Source organism: Mus musculus, chromosome 6 (genome assembly GCF_000001635.26).
Source record: "Mus musculus strain C57BL/6J chromosome 6, GRCm38.p6 C57BL/6J".
NCBI classification, from domain to species: Eukaryota; Metazoa; Chordata; class Mammalia; order Rodentia; family Muridae; genus Mus; species Mus musculus.
Genome location: NC_000072.6, coordinates 84,729,448 through 84,752,870, shown reverse-complemented (window position 1 = coordinate 84,752,870; position 23,423 = coordinate 84,729,448). Strand labels below are relative to the sequence as shown.

The window sequence follows — 23,423 nt, the reverse complement described above, 5'->3', positions numbered from 1 at the left end:
TTCTTAAATGTCCCAGGATCACTTAAGATGGACTCTGTTCCCCATTTTGTGCCAGGATGTGGGCAATGAGAGGGAGATGGATGGATTTTTTTTTCTTCTGTTTGTATATAGAGATTGCTTCAACTTCTCAAATCCCGTCTAACTCTGATGTTGTCTCATTTGTATTTACTTTTCTGTGGCAGTTTTGTGTGCAGCTGTCCATATATGCTCATGTGCATGTCTCTATTGAAGCCAACCACGGCTTTCACTACTTAAGTGCTGTCCCCCTTGTTTATTTAGACTTGCCCTTTACTTGACCTGTGTTATTAGAAATTTTGGGGTATCTTTTTGTGGTCACTAGATGGTAGCAAGGAAATTAGGTCCCCTCACATTAATTAAAGAATTTAAGAATGGAAAAACTCCAGGCAGGCAAGCTGTGAATCTTGACACAGCCTGGAGGAATAGCATGAGGAAGAGATGGGGAACTAAAAAGCCTTGCCGTTTGAGTGACATGCAGGTCAGCCTCATGGAGGCAGGCACCTGTAAGGCAGGGAGGAGCATTTTAGAGAAAGAGCAAAACTCAAAGCTGTAGAGAGAGCATGCTTTTAAAATAGTAGAAGAAAAGGAAAAGTTTTGTTTTCTAATAGTTCAGAATTCCAGCAGACTCAAAAAGTCACATGACTGTGACTCTGTAGGCTACTAGAGATTTAAATCTAGCAAGGGAAGTCCATCATCTCATTAAAGGGATAATTATCCTGCCTATCTCTTAAGCATAGTTTAAGCTGAGCTTGTCTTCCTTAACCTTGCTCAACTGGAATGTGATGTGTCCACACTAGCCAGAGATTTCATCCTCTTGGCAAGGAGTAGTTTTCCCTTGGTGGGCCTTTACTGCTGCACTGTCACCTGGAACTTAACAGCAAACCCACCAGGCCTCAGGGACCTAACTCCCCAGCTATGGGACGCTTTTGTAAGTCTGGTCTCTGGGATCACACTCACAAGGCAAGCACGTTACCTACCTACTGCGTCCTCAGTACTCACTATGCTTTTTCAAGTATTTTGTTTTCTCCAGCCAGTTGTGAATGTACCATATAAAATTTGAAATATTTGTTTTCTTCTCCCACAAAGCAATGGGCTTTATTATTAGTGTCAACATCAACCTGAAAAGAAACCTAGAAAAAAGTTGAAATCAGCAAAATTTCTTTCTCTTACCCTTTGGTAACATTTTTAGACTATGAAACATTATTTAACTTCCCCCCAGTTGGCCTTAGTGAGAGAGGAAGTGCTTAGTCCTGCTGGGACTAGATATCCCAGGGAGGGATGGTACCCAAGGGGGCTTCCTCTTCTCTGAGGAAAAGGGAAGGGGTAATAGGAGGAAGGATTTGCGAGGGCAGGTCTAAGAGGAGACAGAGGAAGGGGAGCTGCGGTTGAGATGTAATGTGAAAAAAATAAATTGTAGGCAAAATTTATATGATATTTTTGAAAATTAACATTTCTTAACATGATAAGCACATCTCAAGTGTTTGTGCATTAAGAATATCAGAGGTTGTTGGATATTCTAATTTTCTTTTTCCTTGGAATCTTCTTTGACTATATACCTTCTTTCCTGTAACTTTGTGAGTCTCATTTTAGAATTTACTTCTCAGCCTTCAACTAGTTGACAGTTTCTTGACTAAAAATTTTTTTTCAGTTTTCAAAGTGAATTTCAGAGTCAGGACTTGGTAACATGTTAGGCTCAGTGAGTCCCTCCTGACAAGACAGGACAGAGGATGGAGAAAGTGGTACTCTGTCAAGTGAGTTGATGCTGCTTGCCACTACTATAGCTTAACTTGCAAGCAGATGCCAACTCACCAGAATTTGGCCCCATCCGAAAGCAGCAGGAACTGGTGAAAGGGAGAATTTGGTTCTGTGTGAAATGAAACAGGCTCTTTTTATTTCCTGGATGGTGCTGAGGCTCCCCTGCAGAACCCTAGGCTGTGGACACTTTCATACTGACACAAGTCACTGAGAGACTGAAAAACTGCTGTACAGAACAAGTCCAAGAAGGACAAGTCCATGACTGTGTCTTCTTCTTCTACTTGGCTGAGATTCCTGTCAGAAGTCCATGGCCCCAGAGGCCTTAGCACGAGCATGTGAAATTGTCTTGTCCACACATCAGCTTCCGTCTCACCTGCCAGGCAGTGTCCGTCCGAGAATCTGTGCATCTCAGCCAGTCTTGTGTCTCTAGCCACTAAAAGAAGTACTGCTAATTGGTACTGTTTTATGTCACCACGCCTGTAGTCTTGTATTTCCTCTTATTGCCTGACAAGAGTTTATAAAATACAAAGAAATCACTCTCCTCTTTGTAGCAGCCTTGATAAAATTGTGAAATAGGTGCTTACTAGCATGAGTCCCATCTATATTATATTTCACCTAGCTGAAATAAGGCTCTACATGAATTTATATTTTGTTTTTTAAATATGTACAGATCTTACTAATTTTTTTCATGTATTTATAAGATTTTTACTCTAGGAGGTTATATTTCTGAGATTATATCAAATCACGGTTACAGAAATTTTATTTAATGCTCTTATTTAATTTTTCTAATACTACAAATGAAATTTTCTGTATTGTGCCTAACAGACTAGTCATGTTAAAACAGAATAATTAAGTGACTGCCTATAAATTTTCCTATAAGTAAATGACTGCTCACTGAGCCATCCCTAGCTCAACTCTATTTCTTTTCATGTGTTGTCATAGGCACAGGACAATATTTCTTGACATTGTCACCAAACATCTGAGAGTTCAGTAAAAGCTATGAACCTTTCTTTATCGAGAAGTGCCTACACACACTCACACACACACACACACACACACACTACAGCTATAAGGATAATTAGTTGTGATATGCCTGCCATTCTGCCAAGCTGCTTATATGTGTGACTTGGCTTATTGCTTATCATTACAGTATAAGAAGTGATCTGCTATTCTAATTTTTGATTTAATGATTTTTAAAAACATAAACAAAGTTAAGTCATCTATTGAACTTGGGAGATCTACAAGTGAAGATGTAGAGCTCCAGTTTTGGGGCGGCGGCTGCCATGTGCTGTTGCTGCTGCTGCTGCTGCTGCTATTCTCTCTCTCTCTCTCTCTCTCTCTCTCTCTCTCTCTCTCTTTCTCTCTCTCTCTCTCTCACACACACACACACACACACACACGACTGTTCCCTTAAAAACTAAAACCTATAACAACCCAGAGACTTTTGCTATCATTTATAGGTCTAGGTTTCTAGTGAATCTTGATTTTTATGTAAATTATTTAATTGAAACATATTTAACAATATTTGTTAAGCATCTACTATTTTTTAATATGTAAAACATTTATTTATATAAGGGTATTAGAAACATGCTGTTTTTTTTACTTAATTTTTTACTTATTCACTTTACATCCTGCTCACTACCACCTCCTGAGCATCTACTATTTTTAATAATTGTTGTGCTTTGTAATAGGGTCCTTATCTCTAAGGAATTGACTATCTTTACTATCAATGTGGGATTATAGGGATTATAGGATTGTAGTTCAGTAATAACATACTTGACAAGCATGCACAAGGACTTAGGTTTGATGCTCAGTACTGATAAAGTAAAAAGAGGAAAAATTACAGATAAGAAGTTGACTTTACTGTAATTAGACATTTCCATAAGTGATTTGTAGAGATTAATCTCTTCACTTCATCGTACCTCGCATAATTATCATTCTCTGGTTCTCTTTATAAAAAGGCTTCAGTATCTTGTGGGAACCTGAGGATTTGGTATGTCATAAAAATCAGGTCTCTAAAGTAAAAGAGATCAGCAGGAAACATATCCAGACTTGTGAGCCAGTTTATCTATCACCAGGTTCATGTTCATTGAGGAATAGCATGAATGTAAGCCTAGCTCGCAAGCCTTCCAGTGGTATGTCATGGAGAATTCTGTTGAGTTTGACATAGGCAGGACAGCAGAACATCCCAATAGCTGGGCTCCTTCTGATAGAGAGGACTCGAAATGCTTTAAATGAGGCAACACTGGCTTGAATGATACAGACAATCTCTAACCTTGGAGGAAGTACGCAAACTGAACACTCAACAGGCTGTTGGGAAGAGAGGCTGTAGTTATAACTGGAAGAACTTGTTTCAACAAGCGCATCATGTGAAGTAATTGTACATTTGGGATGCACAGTTCCTGTACTCCAGGTTACTAAATATGATTGTACTGTTACTTACTGCACATTACTGTTGATGTACAGGCTATGCTGTGTCAAGCTTTTCAGCAGCATGCTTTTCAGTTGATGTTTGTACATTTTAGAACTTTACTCTTTTGAAACTTAGGTTTCTTAGTCATCCTTTGGATAATATTGGATTCTAAGTTTTGACATAATGAGTTTCTTCTCAAAGCAAACAGCCACTTTACTTAGGCTGTCTGTGTTTGGAGTTGATCTCTTTTCTTATGCATCCTTTTCATTTGAAGTATCTGCAATAAGAGTATTTTGTATTCAGGTATATAACACATTTATGCCATGTTGAAATTAATGTACTGATTTACAGTTCTTTCATATGATGTTCACTTGTCTCTATAATCTAGTTTGGTGTTATTTTTAAAACTGGGACTGCAATTTTATGTAAATCTATTATGGTTTCAAGATGAGTAGAAAGGGAGAGACAAAGCCAAACAAGCGGTAATCTTTGTTCGTACATCATCTTTTGAATTTGTCCTATATAGAGAGTCTTCTACTTTTCTAGCTAGCTGTGAAAAATAAAAAGAAGATATTACAGCAGTTCTATAGGTTCTTAACTTTGATCTTGAAGAATATGTATCTTTTCATGTTTTTTTCCAAGTACTCGAGCTGCTTTTATTGTAAATAGTAGATAGATGTGAAATGCCCATCATGGTTTGACTTCACAAGAAGAGCTGACTGTGCTATGTGCTTATCTGTGTGGAAGGATCTTCAGACTTTTTGATTTTGTAATAAGAAGGGCTCAGAGACAATAAACTTGTCATTCTTAAGTTGTAGTAGCATTTGTCCCTGTAGTCCTTCGCCATTTCTTTCTTGATAAAGATGTGGAAGCCAGAATTCTAAGAGTGCATTGTTTCAGGTGCTACTGAGAACTGAAGATAACATCCGTATGAGCCTCTTTGACCTTTGAGGAAGCAGGTGGAGGGAAGAAAAGATGGAATTTTTAAAGCAGCTTGGAAATGAAAGTCAAGGGCAAAGACTGTAGGAGAAGGACACACATATGCAAATATGCCTTACCATCTGTAGTAAGCCTCATCCAGGTGGGCATCTTCACATCTGTCAATACTGCTTTGCTTTTTTAAGCCAAATTCTGATCAAGGCAGCAGCTGCTGCTAGTGGTGTGCATGCGTGTGTCATGTAGGAGGTTGGCACTCATGAGATAATACAAATAATCAGTGAAGGAATAATTAATGATGTGGCAGGGAATATTTTTGATAAATGCTTAGGGAATGAGGTGACAGGCGTGAAATTAGAAAATTCCTTCAGTGATCTGAAATATAAATAGCTTTCGGAACTGAAAAGAGTTTCTCAGCTGAAGATTTTATTGTGTTGAGAGGAAAAACTTTTTTCTTTTCCCCCCTCCCTTCCTCCTTTGCAAGTTGTTTGTCCATTCACAAAACAAATACTCTGAAGCCCAGAGCGGCTCATGGGAATAAATTTCAGGTCGAATTAGTACAGTTTCCTTGCTGTCAGGATGCTGGAATTAATGGTGTTTTGATGACACGAATTTTGAAGGGCCAACAAAGAGGCTGAAGGGAGAGAGACATGACTCCTTAGAAGCTCAGGCCTCCTCTCCCCCAGCTTCTCTTGTCTTCCCTGTCATCCGTCTGCCAATCTCCCTGTCCATGGTTAGTTAAAGGCGCTTTTTATCCTCTTTTCTTTCCCACAGAGTTTGCCAGATCCGGCCCGGTGCCTGGGTTCCAGGAGGACACGCTGCAGTTGGCCTTCATCGACTTGAGACAAGTAAGTCTTTGTGTTTTTGTTTTTTGTTTTTCTTTTAAGATGTGTGACTGAAGACCATCAGGTCTTAAGGAAAAGGGGAGGGGAGGGGGTTTGGCATTGGTGATTCACACTGGAGACCTAAGGGCTTTTCCCTGTGTTTGAGGCCACCTCTTTTATTTAGCTATCTGAGATCCTTAGCAATGGTGGAGTAAAGATTTCGTGGGTAGAAGGGTAGGCAGGGGGTGGGAGGAGGGATCCATAGAGTAGAGGGACTCAAGTGACCCTCAAGTGATGCGATCCATTGTGTGGCCATTGACTTCTGCAGACACAGCAAAAAGATGACTCGTCAAACCCATGCTAAGCAGGTGCACTGATGCAGAGACTGCCTGCCTAGAGAACTTTGTCTGTGGATAATGCGGCCAATAGTGTTGAAGGAAAATGAAATGCTTTGCTTTCTGGATTGTTAGTGTGGTTTGTTGACTTTTCCTTGCTGCCTCCTACCTTCTGTTGCCTCCTTTGTAGAATGCAGTCAGTCATCAGCAATGGAGTGGAGTGGGGTGCTTACAGATGGTCTGCAAAGGTTCTGACCAGTCATGCTAGCCTGATGGGAAATCCTGTTACAGTGTCATGATGAAGGCTGATATTTAGGTCTACCTGAGCTTTGGCAAGCCCGTAAAATGGAAAGGCCACCCATAGGGCTGTTTTTGCAAACTAGAAAGGGAGGGTTGGTAGGTAGGCCCTGGTGTTTGGGGTATAGGAAGAAAAGGTAGGTGGGGGCCAAGCGGGAGAGCCGTAACTATGCTCTGTCATCTCTTCACTCTGAAGATGGATGGGGTTGGATAGAAAGTGTGAATGAAGTAAGCATCAATGACTGATGTTTCTCTCCTATTAAAACAATCTTTTTTTGTCTGTTTGAGAAGGGGGCTGGCTTTGTTTCTCCTGCCATAATGATGCAGTGCCTCTTGTTTTCAAAGCTGACATAGTTTGCATTCTGAAAACTTGTAGATGCCCAGAGTGTTTCTTAAAGCTGTAGGACCCCTTGTCTGGGTAACCTCCTTACCACTGTGTCTGGATTCCTGCCGGAATAGCTTTTAACCCGTAATGGATGGCGTGAGCTAGCCCTGGACCCTTGTGGATGGGCAGTGTAATCTGTCATTGATGACAATTCCGGAAAGCCCTGTTCAGCAGAATCATGTATCTATAGTCCCACCAAGATTTGAGGATTCAGGCCACGTCCTAGAAACGTGTGTCAACTTAATATTTGGGGGCTGGGTTAGGGGTTCTCTTTTTCATAAAACATTCCTAGCGTTGTCAGAAATGGAGATCTCCCCCAGTGCTGAATACCTTCCACCTCTGGATTTGAGATGCTCAAGTTTTAGCCTTTGCTCTAAGATGGGAAGAATGAAATTTTGTTTTAGGGTTCAGTGGGGATGTGTTCCCTCCCTCTGGAATTTGTTCTCCAAAACCTCTATGCCTGTTCAGGCTTCTTGGAAAACAGAAAGTGTTTTTCATTGGAGGGACATAGCCAAGAAAAAGTCTTTCTTTTTTCACTGTTCATGCAAAGAAAATGTCATTCTCAGTAGTTTGTAACTCTGGTACCTATGGAAAGCAATTAGTGTTTAAAGATAATGTGACCTGAGGGGTAAATGGGAAAGCACATCGGGGTGAGTGCAAGCACTTGTGAGCTCAGTGGAGAGTCTGAAGGGCCTGTTTGGGCTGCATTCTCTCCCTGAGTGTTTCTTTTGTGATGTTTAAATGGTAAAAGCTCAAAATACAGAATTTTACTGATAATGACAGACAGTATCATAAATTCCACTTGTTCCTTTCTCTGTTACAGCAGTTGGAAAGGGGTCATTTCCAACCTAGATGATTTGAACCACATCCATAGTTTAAGGCTGTGTTACCAGATAGTTAACATGCTACAAAACAAACCTTTCACATTCTGGTCTAAAAACATCTCTTTCTTTTAGTTTATCTAGACCATTCTCAGATGTTCACACTACAAGTAAAACTCCATTTGTATGTTATAATAGGGGACTTAACGTAAGATGAGGGGTGGCTAAGTGTTTGTACTCCTCACAGTCCTAAAGCACAATTCTAAATCGGGAGGTGTACCATAGAACTTGCAATGTTCCCTTGCAATTTTCTCCATCTTTGCAGAACACACAACCCACACTGTGTGTTGGGTCCCACTTGGTGAGAACTCTACCCAGAGCAACACGTTCACCTACAAGAAATATCATTGTAAAATGGCCATAACTAGTCTCAGTGCTAGCCCTTTGAATCTGCTTTCATTGCCTGCTTGTTTGAGAAGAGACTTTGGCTTTCTGTTCCTTATGCTGCCAGTCATGCGTCTTCTTTTCTGATGCTGGTGTCGTTTCTCTGTGCAGGAGTGGTTCCTGTTCATCTGGCCTGTAGATGGTGGTTTTATGGACTGAACCTACAAGTGGGGCTCTCACTAATCCTGTTCTTCTTTAAGATGTGTCAGCACAGAGATTCTGTCATTCTCACAGCTATCTAAACCTGTTTGGTTCTAATTTTATTATTTGACTTACTAATAGACTTAATTAGGCTTTTACAAGTTAAAGATCAAAACAGTAAATGGAATGAGCAGGGACTAGTACTATAGCTCAGCAAGTGAAGCACTTGCCATGAAAACCTGCCTGAGTTTGCTTCCAGAGAACTGACTGCATAAAGTTATTCTCTGACCTCTGCAGTGGTGTGTGCACACACACACCCTCATCCTGTACACACACACTAATAATAGTAAATAAAATAATCTAAAATGGTAATGGAAACACCAGAAGTGAAAGTTTAAAGCAAATGTTATATGACATTTTCTTACCAAGTGTCTGATTATCCAAGATAGAGCATACACAAGAGCTCCCAGAACACCCCCCCAAACAAACAAACAAACAAACAAAAAACAAAAACAATTCCACTGGAGTCTAGCTGGAGTTACTTAGTCTCCAGTTCCAGTTCAAGGGGTTGTTTATAGGGAACACGAGCAACTTAATCAGCTAAGCCATTGCAGAAGAACTGCCCCTGCCCAGCATTTGTAGCTTCAGAGAGGGGAGGAGAATCACTCCCCTCCTCCACGTCCAGGAGGAATGCATAAGGGCCAGTCTTGTGAGAGTCCTGTAGGCAATCACAGGTGCTATGATTTCTAGATGGCAGTAGCCATGCCAGGCAACAGCTGTGCCTGTCCCAAGCAGAGTTCCATAAAAGGCAAACTGTAGGGTATATGCCCATGTAAAAGAGATCTGACCTGGTGTGCTTCAGGATGCGTAGTCTTTCAATGCCATGCATATACTGGCTGTTTGCCTGTCTGGTTTCTAAGTGTGTCATGCCGATCATGCGCTCCTGTTCTCTTGTGTTAGACTTTCAGATGCAATTAGGTGAATGATAATTTAAAACATATTCAAAATATGGACGTTGATGAAAGAATCTCTGTATAGGCTGTAATAGCAGAGTGTAATTTAAAAGCCCTGTAATTTCATTAGAAAGAAAATTAGATGTGGATTATAAAGCCATTCATCCTTTTTCACGTACTCTATTTCCATTTTTCTACTTCTTAAGGTAAAAAGTGAAATGACATTTTGAATATACAAGCTTTCATGATATTTCAGACTTAAAATACATTGACATACACTTTTCATTTGTTAAGATTCTAGAATTAGAAAATTGGCTATTAATAATAATGAACTAGTCAGTACAAGTTGAAAGGTTTTATTCCTTAACATGTCATATTTATGTTATATAAGTTCAATTTCAATACAATTTTACATGCAAAAATATGTATATATTTCATCTTCCAAGCTTGGGGAATGTTAAAAGCTTGAGAACAAAATAAAATCTCATTTAATGAACGATTTTAAAGTAGTAGCTACTCTCCAGAAATTGGTGACCTCTAATTATTCCTCTTTAAGCATTATTATGGGCCAGCAGTAGATTCTTGGTGGCTCTTTACTTTTTAGCAATTCTATGGGGAAAACGTGAAGTAGAAATGCTGCTGACCATCAACACTGGCTTTTCATTTCAGTTCATTTCATCAAACACCGAGTGCCTGTTGTGCACACAGCTTAAATGATGCATAGTGAGCACACACTGAGCATGACTTCTGCCTAAAGGACCACATGGACGATCACTTAAGTCCTTGATTCTAATGTGGACATGTTGTGATAAGAATTGTCATGTAGACAATAGAACATTGTATGTATTTCAGTTGTTTGACTTTCGTAACATACTGGCTTGAACCATGTGTGGTGTTCAAAATTCTATTAATCAGCAATGCTAGATCACTGAGCAAGTCTCTTCACTACAGTTAGCTGCTGCATTGAAAAGATTGGCCAGTGTAGAAGCTCTCAACACCTATGTCCAGCTCTTCTCTGCTTCATGTGATGTTTCATGCACAAGCAGCCTTCTATAGAGCTGCTTACACCGTTTGGGAAGGGTTCCAAAAGAGGAAGTGAACAAAAACATTGAGGTCTGTGCTCAGAACTAGCAGATCAACACTTCCACCACATTTTATTGTCTTCGGCTAGACACAGGGTCAATTCGGTGTAAAAAAATGGGGACATAAACTGCATCTTATAGTCTAGCTGGAATTGAATACTTATACATGAAAAGTGCAGAACAGGACAAGACTGAACCTATAAGTACCAAAGGGGTCCATTTTAGGCACAAAGAGCTGTAAAATAATCGTGGAGAGGAGAATTAAACTGAAAGAAAATTAGACTCTCTGTCTTCCTCTGTATGTCTCTGTGTTTCTGCCTCTGCCTCTGTCTCTCTGTCTGTCTGTCGATCTATCTCTTTCTCTTTGTGTGTGTGTATATATCAGTGTGTGTATGTCGATGTGAGTGTGTGTATTGGTTTAAGATGTAGACTCTTCATTCCTTTGCTTATTAAGATCTTTAGCCCTTGTCCTCTAAGTTGTCTTATTTTGTCTTTATTCTCTGCTGTTATGTTTCTTGATAAATTTTTTAATGTCCTATTTATCCTCCTTCAATGCTGTAAAGTGTGTGACCCTAGAATATTTGATGCTGTTGTTATTTGAATTCACTATGAGGGCATCTAGCTGCCCAGAGAAGGTATGTTGTATTTATTTAGCTTACAGTGTTCATCTTCCATGTCTTAAAAGCAGTTAACAGTTGCAGATGACCTTTTCTTGGTAATATCACCTTATCCTCCCCTTTGTAGCCCCAGCAGTTACTTTCAATCTGCATTAAATGTTTTTAAAGCTGAATGAACAAGCCTATGACATTGCATCAGATCTCCTGAATGAAGCTTGTTGGCAAGGCACTTCCACACTGAGCCATCCCAAGATATCTGGGCTTTTTTTAGAGTGAGCTGGGGATATTCCCTCTAGGGCACTTATTCCCCAACTTCTTCCCTGCATCTAAAGTAAACACAGTGCATTTCCATTGCAGATGCAGGGCTTGCCTTAAAAACAACAGTAGTGTCTAAAGAGCTGCCTGTCCATTTCTTTCTGGTTGTGGAATAGATTATGGTGCTATTTCTGTTAAGGTAAAAGGAATCAGTAACTTGAGTTAGTCTCCACTTAGAACCAGAAAACAGTTCAGAAACCTTTGTCCAGCTTCACTTCCTATTTTCTATTGTGTCTTGATCCTACTCAATAAAAATTTTGTTTTGAAATAAAATATCTATTTCTAATGAACATTATGTTATTCCTAAAATGAACCTTCCCTCTGTTAATTATTTAAATGCTAGTCTTAGTAGAAAGTCCACTTACATCAATGGATGATTCTGTGACCTACCACACATTAAAATATACTTTGATTCACAGGCTAACCATTCTAAACTACTGACTAACTGGGGGACTTTACCAGAGGCAAGTAGGAGTTGGGCAGCTCCATGTTTCAAAAGGCCCCAGGTGCAAGTTATCATTTCTTATCACAAACAAGAAGTTGTTAGCATAAAACTACCTCCCACAAGTGCTTCTTCATATTAGTCCTTCAACTGCTGGAATGTGAGGGACTTTTAGACAGTTTATAAGATTATATTTATTGTATTATTAACATTGTTGTTGTGAGAGGCTTTTAGACAGTTTATAAAATTATATTTATATCATTGTTGTTTATAAGATTATATTTATTATTATTATTATTATTATTATTATTATTATTATTATTATTATTATTGGCAGGCCCTCACCATGTAGCCCAGGTTGGATTTGTACTCTGGATCCTCAACTTCCTGAGTGCTGGAATTATGGAAATGCATTGCCATGCCTGGCACAAAGATTCCTGGAGAATAGTACTAGGGGCTGTATAGGAGGGGAATGAGTTCATGAAAGAGAGTCTTGGTGGTGGGCATCAGAGGGAAGTGTTAAGACCCCTTCATCAGGTGTCTTAGTTACCTTTCTATTGCTGTAAGAGCATGACTAAAACAACTTATAAAAGAATGCACCTAATTGGTGGCTTGCCTACAGTTTGAGAGGGTGAATCCTTGACCATCATGGCGAGAAGCATGGCATCAGGCAAGCAGGTACAGCACTGGAGCTGTAGAGGAGAGTTTAGAACAGATCTACAAATTGGAGGCAGAGAAAAGAAGCTGGGTCTGGCGTGGGCTTTTGAAACTTCAAAGCCCAACTATAGTGACACACCTCCTCCAACAAAGTCATAACTCTTAAACTTTCCCAAAACAGTTCCACCAAACTAGAAATTAATCAGCTAAATATATGAGCTTATAGGGCCATTTTCACTCAAACCATCATAGGAGGGAGCTGTCTAGGCCAATAATTGTGTTTGTAGAAGCCCTTCCCAAGCACTGTTGCTTGGCAGGGGTCCTTTTCAATTATGTGTGAATGTGAGTGTGTCAGCCTGCAAGTTCAGGCATCATCTGCCCCAGTCAAAAATAAATAGGTTGATAAATTGTGGACTATGAGACTCATATGGATAGTAGGTCTGGAAGGAAAGGTCTTGCTGTGTCTGACCCATGACCTATAGGCCACATAGGGCAGCTCTGAATGTGGCCCCACAAAAATCATAACTTGTTTAAAACTTTATGATACTTGTTTGCTATTGTTTGTAATCCAGATGTGCAGTTCTTCTATTTGAATATTTGATGGCAACACCATGTTATAATGCCAAAAGTGTGGGCACTCCTAAGCCTTAAAGCAGCCTGTCCTGGTAAAGACAATCCGCACCACTAAGCTAGGGCGTGTAGAGAGAGATGACAGAGCAACTGTGAAATCCAGATTGCGAGGTCATGGTAGCACATCTGACTACCTGCACATATCTCTCTGTTCTCGCTGTCATCAGAAGTCCTTCCTGCTGGCCATAATTTGTGTTGTGACATAGGCACAGCAAGCAGTTGAGTACAGATGCCAATTTCCAGATTCAGGAAGCATTATCTTATATTTACCATCATGCTTCACACCATTGAAGGGTGAATAGAATACAGTGAAGGTGACAGGGCCCTTCTCTATAGACTTGGGTTTTTCTAGCCACTCTGGCTTGAAAGCATGCTTTTCAGCTTTCTGCTCTTCCTGTAGTCACTCTTCGGGTAGTCCTGGTGCTTCCAGGAGATGTCACTTTCATTAGCTCATTTGTGTGTGTGCAGCCACACTTGTTCAATTTTAAGTACAGCTGCAGAACTTCCTGCAAGATCCCCAGGCAAGGATAATTATGCTATACTTTGCTATTCAGATTCTCAGGAAAGGACTTTTAGCTTGAGGTAACACCAACCTAGCATTAAAATGGTAACTAACTTCAACAAGGTGGTCTTTGGGTCTTTGGAAACAGTTTTTTTGTTGTTTTGATGAAATAATATGTTTTGCCGACACCTGTGCCCTTCAAGATTATGCCTCCTACATCAAAGGAAACTGATAGCAAATATATCCTGTTCCTTATGTGGTAGATCTTCATATGCTGCTTATAACCTTATAAAAACTATGACTGGCTCAGCATAGGTCATGATAGGGCACAGTGATGAGGTCTTTTTGTAGAACCCCCTTCTAAGCACTGCTGTTTGGCAGGGCTCCTTTTTGACTGTGTGTAAACCTGAGTGCCAGCCTGCACGCTCAGGAGTCACCTGCCAGTCAGAGACAAATAGGTTGATGAGGGAAGGACGTTTTCTGCTCAGTATCCTCTTGCCATAGAGGAGTACTAGTTACAAAAGTCTGTACAGAATTGCTTTAGGGAGGCTGAGAATTGAAGAAGAAAAACTGCTAGTAAAGGACAACTACATGAAAGCCATGGTAGTTTACCATTCGTTCATTCATTCAGTAAAGGCTGGGTCCTTGAAGGGAAACTGGAAGATCAGGTGAACTCTGCAATGTATCTTCTAGTGTTTGATTTCCTCAGATGATGAAGAGACCTACTTTCTGGCAGTAGGTCATAAGGCCTTGGTTCTTTGTGGGGTGGCATTTGGTAGATAGTTAGCTTTTGGCCTGTTTGATGGTTCTTCCTGTGAATCATTTGTGTGCCTGGCAACACTGCTTATGGATGTCTTATGTTATGGACCTTCCTAGGGTTCTTTTATTGTTTTAATGACAAATACATGATGACAGAAAGCCAAGTTCTTTTGGTTAGGTAGGTTAGGAGAAAGCTCTTTTGGGTGCCCAGAAGCAAAACAGCAGACTTTTAGAATATTTCCCCATGAAAAATCTGTTAGGTTTGGCCTTCTAGCTAGGGGGCCTCCCTAGTTATCATCTTCTTTTATTGCTTTCACCCCACCTGGCCATAGACAGGAGTTAGCTTGACTGTCCACATATTTTACTGCAGCTTGGAAGAGTACAGAAGACCTTTTCTACTGCGTGGTAGAACAGAAATTTCCACAAATGGATCTGGTCTGCCACAACCCTGGGATCTTTACATCAGCAGGGCCACCATAATTTACCTTGGGTGTGGTGATAGCATCACTCTCCAGACCTCCCTACCAGGTCTGTCAGCACAGAAGTCAGGGCTATATTCCATTTCTGATTGTGAGCAAAGCCCTAACAATCATAGTATAGAAGCTTCCTGGTGGCTTCTGCCTTAGTCCATAGAGTGTGTCACTGAGCTCCTTCTGCTTCATCTTAGATGCCTGGTGTCTTAGTTAGGCTTTTACTGCTGTGAACAGACCACCATGACCAAGGCAACTCTTTTAAGGACAACATTTAATTGGGGCTGGCTTACAGGTTCAGAGGTTCAGTCCATTATTATAAAGGAACATTATCATCAAGGGAACATGGCAGCATCCAGGCAGGCATGGTAGAGGAGGAGCTCCGAGTTCTACATCTTCATCTGAAAGCTGCTAGCAGAATACTGACTTCCAGGCAGCTAGGATGAGGGTCTTAAAGCCTACACCCACAGTAACACACCTACTCCAACAAGGCCACACCCACTCCAACAGGGCCATGCCTTCTAAAAGTGCCACTCTCTGGGCTGAGCATATACAAACCATCATACCTGGGGAGCCTGCAAGATAGCCTGAGGAATTCCACTATGTTCTGATTCCCTTTTTTAAAAAAGGCCAATTCAGGTGCTCTTCCCCATATTTAATACCTGGCATGTATATGCATACCTACAAATTTGAAACTTTGGGGTTTTTTGACACAGTCCCAACTTTAAGAAGAGAGGTAGGAGATTCATCACAGATGTGTCTCCCTGTGAGCAGTGTTGGAGGTTGTGTTGACGCTAGCTGAGTGAAAGCACCGTGGTTCTGAATACTGACCTGAGGTCTGCTAGCTCTACTATCTAGGGTCAGACTGGAGAACACTCAGTCCAAAGAGGAAGCAGCAGAGCCAGGCCTGAAACTTGTCTCACACCTACATCACTGAATCTCTGACAGCCACTGGAGGGCAGCAGTGAGAGACAGCAAAGGTCTAGATTTAGGGAATTGGGGCATATTTCATTTTGGGGAAAATAAAACGAAACAGCAACAACAACAAACCTTTGCTATAAACTATTCCAAGCTCCCTAGACTCCTGGGGTGCAAGTGCCCAAAAGAATCCAGAGAGCCCTAACTTAAAGATTTCTTCTAGGCAAGTTCAGAAACCATGAATGGATAAAGGAATAAAGACTGGTGAGAAAGGAGAAGCAAATGGCTTCAGTGAAGGAAGGAAACCAGAAGGACAGTCTACATCCTTACAGTCCATCACAGGGTGGACAGAGCACCATGGTACAGCCACACTGTTTTGAGCTTAGTGTGCTTGCTTCCTGATGCACTAAGACAGTTCCAGACTCCATGGGGGATATCAAGACCTAAGGGGTAAGCTGAAACAGAGCAGTCATACAAACGAGAAAGCGCAGAGTAGAGTAGAGGAGCAAAGGCAAGTTACAAAGGTTGGTTCTCTGAGGCAGTGGACCCAGGAAGAAGGGTGTCCTTTCCAAGAGAAGATAACAGCAAGCAGGGGCCTGCAGAGGCAACAGGTTTGTGTATAAGCAGCCATACCCACGGGTGGACCATTTTTTACAGTAGCTCCTTCTTGATTATCCTGTATTATTTCTTTCCTGGTCTGTTGATTTCCAGGGATAAAACAACTCACTGAAGTTATAGGAAAAGAAAGATGATAGGACAGTCTAAGAGAACTCTTACTCTGAAGTAAAATCGAACTTGACTATGAAGCCTTCCTAGATAGTATTTCTTTGGAAAGACAGCTCTCCTTCCTCTGATACCCTCAGCACCCCCACCCTCTTTTAAATACTGGTAAAACTCACAGGAAATAACCAGTAGGGAAAAAAATTACAAAAACAAATACAAAACAAACAACCAAAAAAGCTTGACTCCTAGTTTTTATATAGCAACTGAGATATATTCAGTTAATCTAGAAACTCAATATCTGTTTTAGGAGGCCAGCAAAAGGCTGTGTTTCCGAGGCTTATGGTGGCCAAATGGTCAGCAGTGTCTCAAACCTCTTAGTTTAGGAACTCTTAATTTTTCTCTTCTCTGTGGTTGAGTATACTTTCTCGAACTTGTACTGTTGGCAAGGCAGCATGATGTCAAGAAGTTTGGAGCTGGGCACTTGTAGGTTACTAGCTGTGATATTTAATTAAATTATTGATCTTAAATGTAATTTTTGACCTACAAAACAAAAGTCTTTAACTTACAAAGTTTATAAGATTGGTGTAAGTATTAAGTAAGATAATATAATCATGGCATTTAATGCTTGGTTAGCGTATACCTGAGTTAGTAGGACTGTTACTATCTAGCCATTGTTACTCCTGTTTTATGGTGTCTGTGTAGGCACAGCATCTACAGTCTACATCAGGCGACCCCTTTGTTGCTGTCTTCTCATGTTCCGAGACTCCTGGTGAGTGAGAAATTGAGAATAGCAGCTATTAAATGTTCTCAGCTCTGCTAAGCACAGTGATGACTGAAAAGAACATGAATCTGGCTTTCTCTTGCCTATAATCAATTACAAGTTGGTGGCTTTGGTTATTTGTGTGTGGGGGTGCATTAAAAGATATTTATTTAGAAAAAAGACAATTGCATATTAAAATAATTTTAAAGATATAAAGTAAAGCTAATCCCAGTAAAATTGTACTTTTGTGAGCCTCCCTCTGGTCTTTATTATGTGTGTATTATAATACCTGTGTCATTTTATTTAAGTTTTTAAATTTAACATAACAAACATTTTAAACTGTTTTAAAACTCTTAAAAATCAGTTTAGTGAAGGTATAATTTGTTTCCAATGAAATGTGTGGGGTTTTTTATTTTGGGTAAGTATACATTCTCCTATGAGCACCAACTCCTATGAGCACCAATTCTGTTGTGCATAGAATCTCTTTTGCTTCTCTGAAGTTGGTCCATCTCCTGGACCACAGGCAGTCACTCAAGTGTATTTTGAAAATTCTAGAGTTGATACTCTTTAGTGTACTCTGTCTGGCTTCTGTAGTTCCGCATGATACTTGGTGATGTCTTCACAGGGATAACTGTTTCAGTGGTTCTTCTTTTTATTGAGGAATTAAGTTTTTTACACTGATCTGTTATTATTTAGCTGTTAATCTGTTCATTTTTGTGCACATTGTTTTTGATTTGAACTATGTGGTAGTTTAAATAAGGATTATCCCAAATAGTCCCTGGCATTTGAGTTCTTGGTCTCTACTTGGCTGTGCTGTTTGGGTAGGTTTGGGAGCTGTAGCTCTGATACAGGAATAGTGTAGTGGGGTGTGGCTTTCAGAGTTTAAAGCCTCTTGTCACTTGCACTTCTCTCTGCTTCCTGGTTGAGGATGTGACTTCTCAGCTCCATGCTGTGGCTGCTTGTCTCCCTCTGGAATGATCCAAAATAACCTTCATCCATAAGTCACTTTGGTCAAGGCATTTTATCACAACCCCAGAAAAGTAACTAATTCAGGTCACTGTAAACAAAGTTGCTAAGATTGTTACCGTGGAAGTGTTCATGTGGATGTAGGCTTCATGATTAACCTTGTTCTTTTAAAATTTCAAACTGCTCTCTGTTAGACCATTTTCCGTTCTCACCATCATGAATAAGAATGCAGGTCGTCCCACGATCTGATTACCACTTCAGATCATACTGTGATCTCTCTGACATCACAGTTTTGTCTTTTCCAGCATGCTGTATGGTAGTTATGCTTTGATTCACTCAGCATATTGCCTTTGGAGTTTCCCCATACTGGGGCCTATGTTACTTATTCACTCATCGCTATCATCTAATAGTATGTATTCATATGTATGATCTGCTTACTCATTTACCGGTTGATTAGTATTTGGTTTACTTCTATGTTGGGGGTATTATGAATAAATCTATAATAAACAGGAGTATATGGGATTTTGAGTAAACATATATTCTTATTTCTTCAGAGTAAGTATTTGAGAGTAGAATTACTAAATCAATAAAAGTATATTTTAACTTTATCAAAGGTTGTTTATCAATCTACTTCCCAAAGAGACTTATTCATTTTGCATCCCTACCAGCAATTCATCGGGGTTACAGTCTTTCTATACCTTTGCAGGTATTTGATAGTGCAATGGTTCATTTTGACACTTTAAAAAAATTACTACATTATGTGTGTGAGTGTGTGTTTGTGTGTGTGTGTGTGTGTGTGTGTGTGTGTGTGTGTGTGTGTTTGTGTGAGCATGTGTGGTTGTTAGAGGACAAGTTCTTGTAATTGGTTCTTCTTCTACAGTACAGGTCCTGGGACGGGGTCATCAGACTTGAGAGCAGGCACCATCATTCACTGACCCATTTTATTTTTCTGATATTGTTAAAGTAAAATTTTTATCTAGTTCTAAAATTAACTCTTAACTGAATTCTGCAGGCATTTTACATATTCTGGTTAATAGCCTGGTGTTGGAAATATATATGTTCAGTTATTTTTTCTTATTCTGTATATAATCATTTTATTTTTCATTGATTTATTTATTCACTTTATATTCAACATCAGCTCCCTCTGTCCTCTTAGTCCCCTCTTCACATGGCTCCTCCCACATTCTCCCCTTCCCTTTTCTTCTAAGAGAGGGGGAGGGCCCTTTGGGCATCACCATATCCTGAACATCAATTTCCTGTGGGATTAGGCAAATCCTCTCCCACTGGGGCCAGACAAGGCTGCCCAGTTAGGGGAACAGGATTCACAGGTAGGCAACCAGTTCAGAGACAGTTGTTTGGGGACCTAAATTAAGATCAAGCTGCACATCTGCTATATATTTGCAGAGGGCTGAGGCTCAGCCCATTGGCACTCTTTGATTGGTGGCTCAGTCTCTCGGAGCCCCCAAGAGTCCAGGTTAGTTGACTCTGTTGTACTTCCTGTGGAGTCTCTATCCTCTTAAGGTCCCTCAGTCCTTCCCCTAACTCTTCCATAAGCCTCCCCAAGCTCCATATAATATTTGGCTGTTGGGTCTCTACATCTGTTTCCATTGGCTGCTGGGTGGAGCCTCTCAGAGGACAGTTATGCTAGGTTCCTGCCTGCAGGCATAACAGAATATCATTCATAGCATCAGGGATTGGTTCTTGCCCATGGGATTCATCTTAATTTGGGCCAGTCATTGGTTAGCCATTCCCTCAGTCTCTCCTCCATCTTTGTCTCTGAATATCTTATAGGCAGGGCATATTTTGGGTTGAAGGTTTTGTGGTTAGGCTGTTGTCCTTGTCCCTCCACTGGGAGTCCTGTCTGGCTACAAGAAGTAGCCACTTCAGGTTACAAATCCCCCACTGCTAGGAGTTTCAGCTATAGACTGCCTGCCTACCCTCAATCTCAGGTCTCTGGCATGTCCTAGAGATGATCCTCTCACTGATTTCCATTCTTTCTCCAGCTCTCCCTATACCTGATACACACACATACCCCGTTTCCTTCCCTATTCCCTCTCCAATCTAGTTCCCTTCATCCACCCATCTGTTCATTTTCTTAATAGTATCATTTAAAAAAACAAAACTCATTCTTAAAAAGTTTTATTGGCACCTCATTTACAGTAACATCAGCTTTTTTAAACATCTGTTGCTTCTCTGTTTCCTCTCCTAACAAATCTTCAGTTGACCCGAGGTCATGATGATTTTCTGGGTTTTTGTTTTGTTTGTTTGTTTTTGTTTTTTCTAGAGGCCTTAAAATGCCAGCTCCTAGGTTTAAGTGTGTGATGATAAATCTTGTGTTAGCTTTTCAGTGTGGTGCAAAGTGTAGTCCAGGTTCCTGTGGAAGATATGGTTTTTCTATGACAGTTTATTTTTTTTAATCTGTACTTTATTGATATTCCTTGACAAAAATCAGTTGAGGGGCTGGAGAGATCTCTTAGCAGTTAAAAACACTCTTGCAGATGACATAAGTTTGGTTCCCAGTACTCATACTGTGTGTGCTGCTCACACCTGCCTTGTAAATGTAGCTGCAAGGGATCTAATGCCTTCTTTTAGTCTCTACTGACACTACATGTCTATACATAGACACATAATAAAAATATAAATTTAAAAATATTATTGGTTTAAATGTGTTGGTCTCTTTCTGGATTGCCTATATTTTTTCAGTTGATATCTGTGCTTACTCTTTAGTTTTCTCTTGATCTTCAGGCTAAATTTTGGTATCTTGTAGCATGATTTCTGCACCTTTATCTCCCTCAATGTTGTTTTGTTATTATAAATCTCTCTCTCTCTCACACACACACACACATACACACACACACACACACACACAAAACACATATACATATACATATACACTTGGAAATCAGCTTTTTTAAAAAGCTTTCTGGAGTTTTGATCAGGGTTATTTTGAATTTGTATATTTGTTGAAGAAAATTGACATTCTGACATTTGCCATTCTCCTGCAAGAATGTTGTCTCTCCATTGTCTGTCTTGGTGCCGGATAACTTTGAGCAAATCTTGCCTGTTTTGCCAAAGTGATTCCATGCCCTTACTGGTTTAATGTCAGTGTTTAATTCTTTTGTATATATGGAAATACAAATGTGTTTTGTTTATTGGTTGAATCTCAAACTTTCTGAAGAACTTCCTATGTTTAGTTTCTCGGGGACTTTCTGTGGGATGTTTTCAGTGATTGTCTCCTCATCTATGGCCTTTGTTTTCTTGCCTTACTGTACTAGAGCCTCCAGTGTGGTGGTAGGGAAGTACAAAAGAAGAATTCTTGCATTCTTTCTGATCTTAGCTGTAAAGCAGTCTTTCACTGCTAGAAATAGTAAATCAAAGTTGTGTATGCTTCTGCAGGTGGAGGAAGGTTAATTCTTAATTTTGCTTAGGGATTTTATTATGTTTGTCCTGTCAGTTTTATCTTATGTTCTTTCTAACATTTTGTTTTGCATTTAAGTTGTAGTATTCATATCTCAAGTCTTTGGGGTGCTGAATTTCTTCTTAAGGGACATTCATTATTAAAGAGATGTTATAAACATATCTACTGTAGCTCTTAGAGACCTGGCTAGTTTCTGACAAAGGGTTCCTTGAGATTTGCTCATGAGCTAGTTTTACAGAAACCCCATCTCATGGAAGTTTGTGCTTTTAAATGTTCTTTAATTAGATAGAATTAAAAGAAAACCTTTAATTTTCATTTAATTTTTGTTATGCTTAAAACATATTGACAGCCAAGGCTTCGCAGTGAGACCCTGTCTTAAAAAGAAAAATAATATACCAACCACCACCAATAACAACAACAACTATGGAGAGGGCCAGGTATGTGCATATGAAAGCCAGAGAACCAATTTGGATGTCCTGCTCTATAAATCTTAAAAATCTTTGCCTTACCTCCTTAAGAGGGGGCCTCATGCAGATGAGCTTGGTTGCCAGGACTCATACTCACCCTTGCCTTCTTACTGTGCTCAGCAAATGCTGTCACCACTCCCCATCGTGCACTTGGCCCTCCTCATGCTTGTGCAGCATGTGCTCTTCCCTGCCATCTCCCCGACTCCACGATGTCTGTTTCTAATTCTACAATGGATGATCTTTGCACTCCGATTCAGTGAACCTCTAACTTACTCTTAGCTTATTCTAATCAAGTAATAGAGGCAGGACTAAGACTTCTAAAATGTTAACTCCTAGTTAAAAAAAAAAAAAGCAGTATGTGAGGATCTGAAAGTGCTTCCCAGAGCCCGTATATTAAAGGCTTACTTTGTTGGCTTGGGGCTGTTGGAAAAAGGTACAACTTTAAATACATGAGCCTAGAAGCCAAGCATAAGATAACCTTAGTAGGAGGCTAGCCTATATTAAAGTGTCTTATCTTTAAACACACAAAGTAAACAAACAATAGCAAAGATTAAAACAGAACCAAACAGAACACCAGTGGGGTGTGATGGGAAGTCTGTGGGTTATTGTGGGGGTACCTTTGGAGAAGATAGTGGACCTCATCTGCTTCTACCTTTCTCTGGTCTTTCACTTCTGGCCATCAGTTGAATAGTTGTGCTTTGCCAAGTCCTCCCACTATAATGAGCTGCCTCCCCAGAGCAGCAGGACCAAAAGTTAGAGGAAGCATTGTCCTGCTTATCTCAGGGACTGGCTGTGGTCCTGCAGGGTGGTTGATTTCTTTGTTGTATATAAGCTGTATACATGTGTCTCTACCTTCAGAATCTAAGCAGAGTCAGTTCCATGTAACACTTTTACTTCTTCCCTAGTGACCTTTGAGGCTAACAATAAAAGAAGTAGCTTTACATGTGTTTTCTTTGGGGTCCCAACTACATTCATTTTCTCTCTGTGTGGATATTTCTTCTTTCATTGCCCACTTAGGTGACATGATAGGGAAAGGAGATAGGACAGCAAGGTGACACAGATGTAATTATGTCCCTGTTCTTTCTGGGAAGTATTAAACTCAGCTTCACTCCTGTTTCTCTTGTTTCCTGTGTCCTAGCCCCCATAAGTCATGTCATTTACTACTAAAATGGAGGCTGAGTGTTCAACAACAAAGTACCAGCCCCAGCAAAGCAGGGATGGTCCTAGGTTGCCTTCTGACATCCTCTTCCTTTCATGCTTCCCCATATAACCTCTATCCAGACACACAAGTTGCCTGTTTGGGGAGAATTTTGAGGCCCTCTTGCCTACTACAGAGTGCTCTATCTCAATGGAGTGACAGCCTTCTTCACACTTT

The 23,423-nt window shown here is 40.2% G+C and overlaps 1 protein-coding gene across 3 annotated transcripts in view; it reads left to right on the top strand.

Moving 5' to 3' along the window:
• The window catches only part of Exoc6b (exocyst complex component 6B), a 451,773-nt gene that overhangs the window by 317,388 nt on the left and 110,962 nt on the right, over positions 1-23,423 (top strand). For all 3 annotated transcript variants that reach the window (XM_006506729.3, XM_006506728.3, NM_177077.2), the window contains one exon: positions 5,897-5,970. In XM_006506729.3, the coding sequence (XP_006506792.1) occupies positions 5,897-5,970 (74 nt within the window). The remainder of the gene's footprint in view (positions 1-5,896; positions 5,971-23,423) is intronic.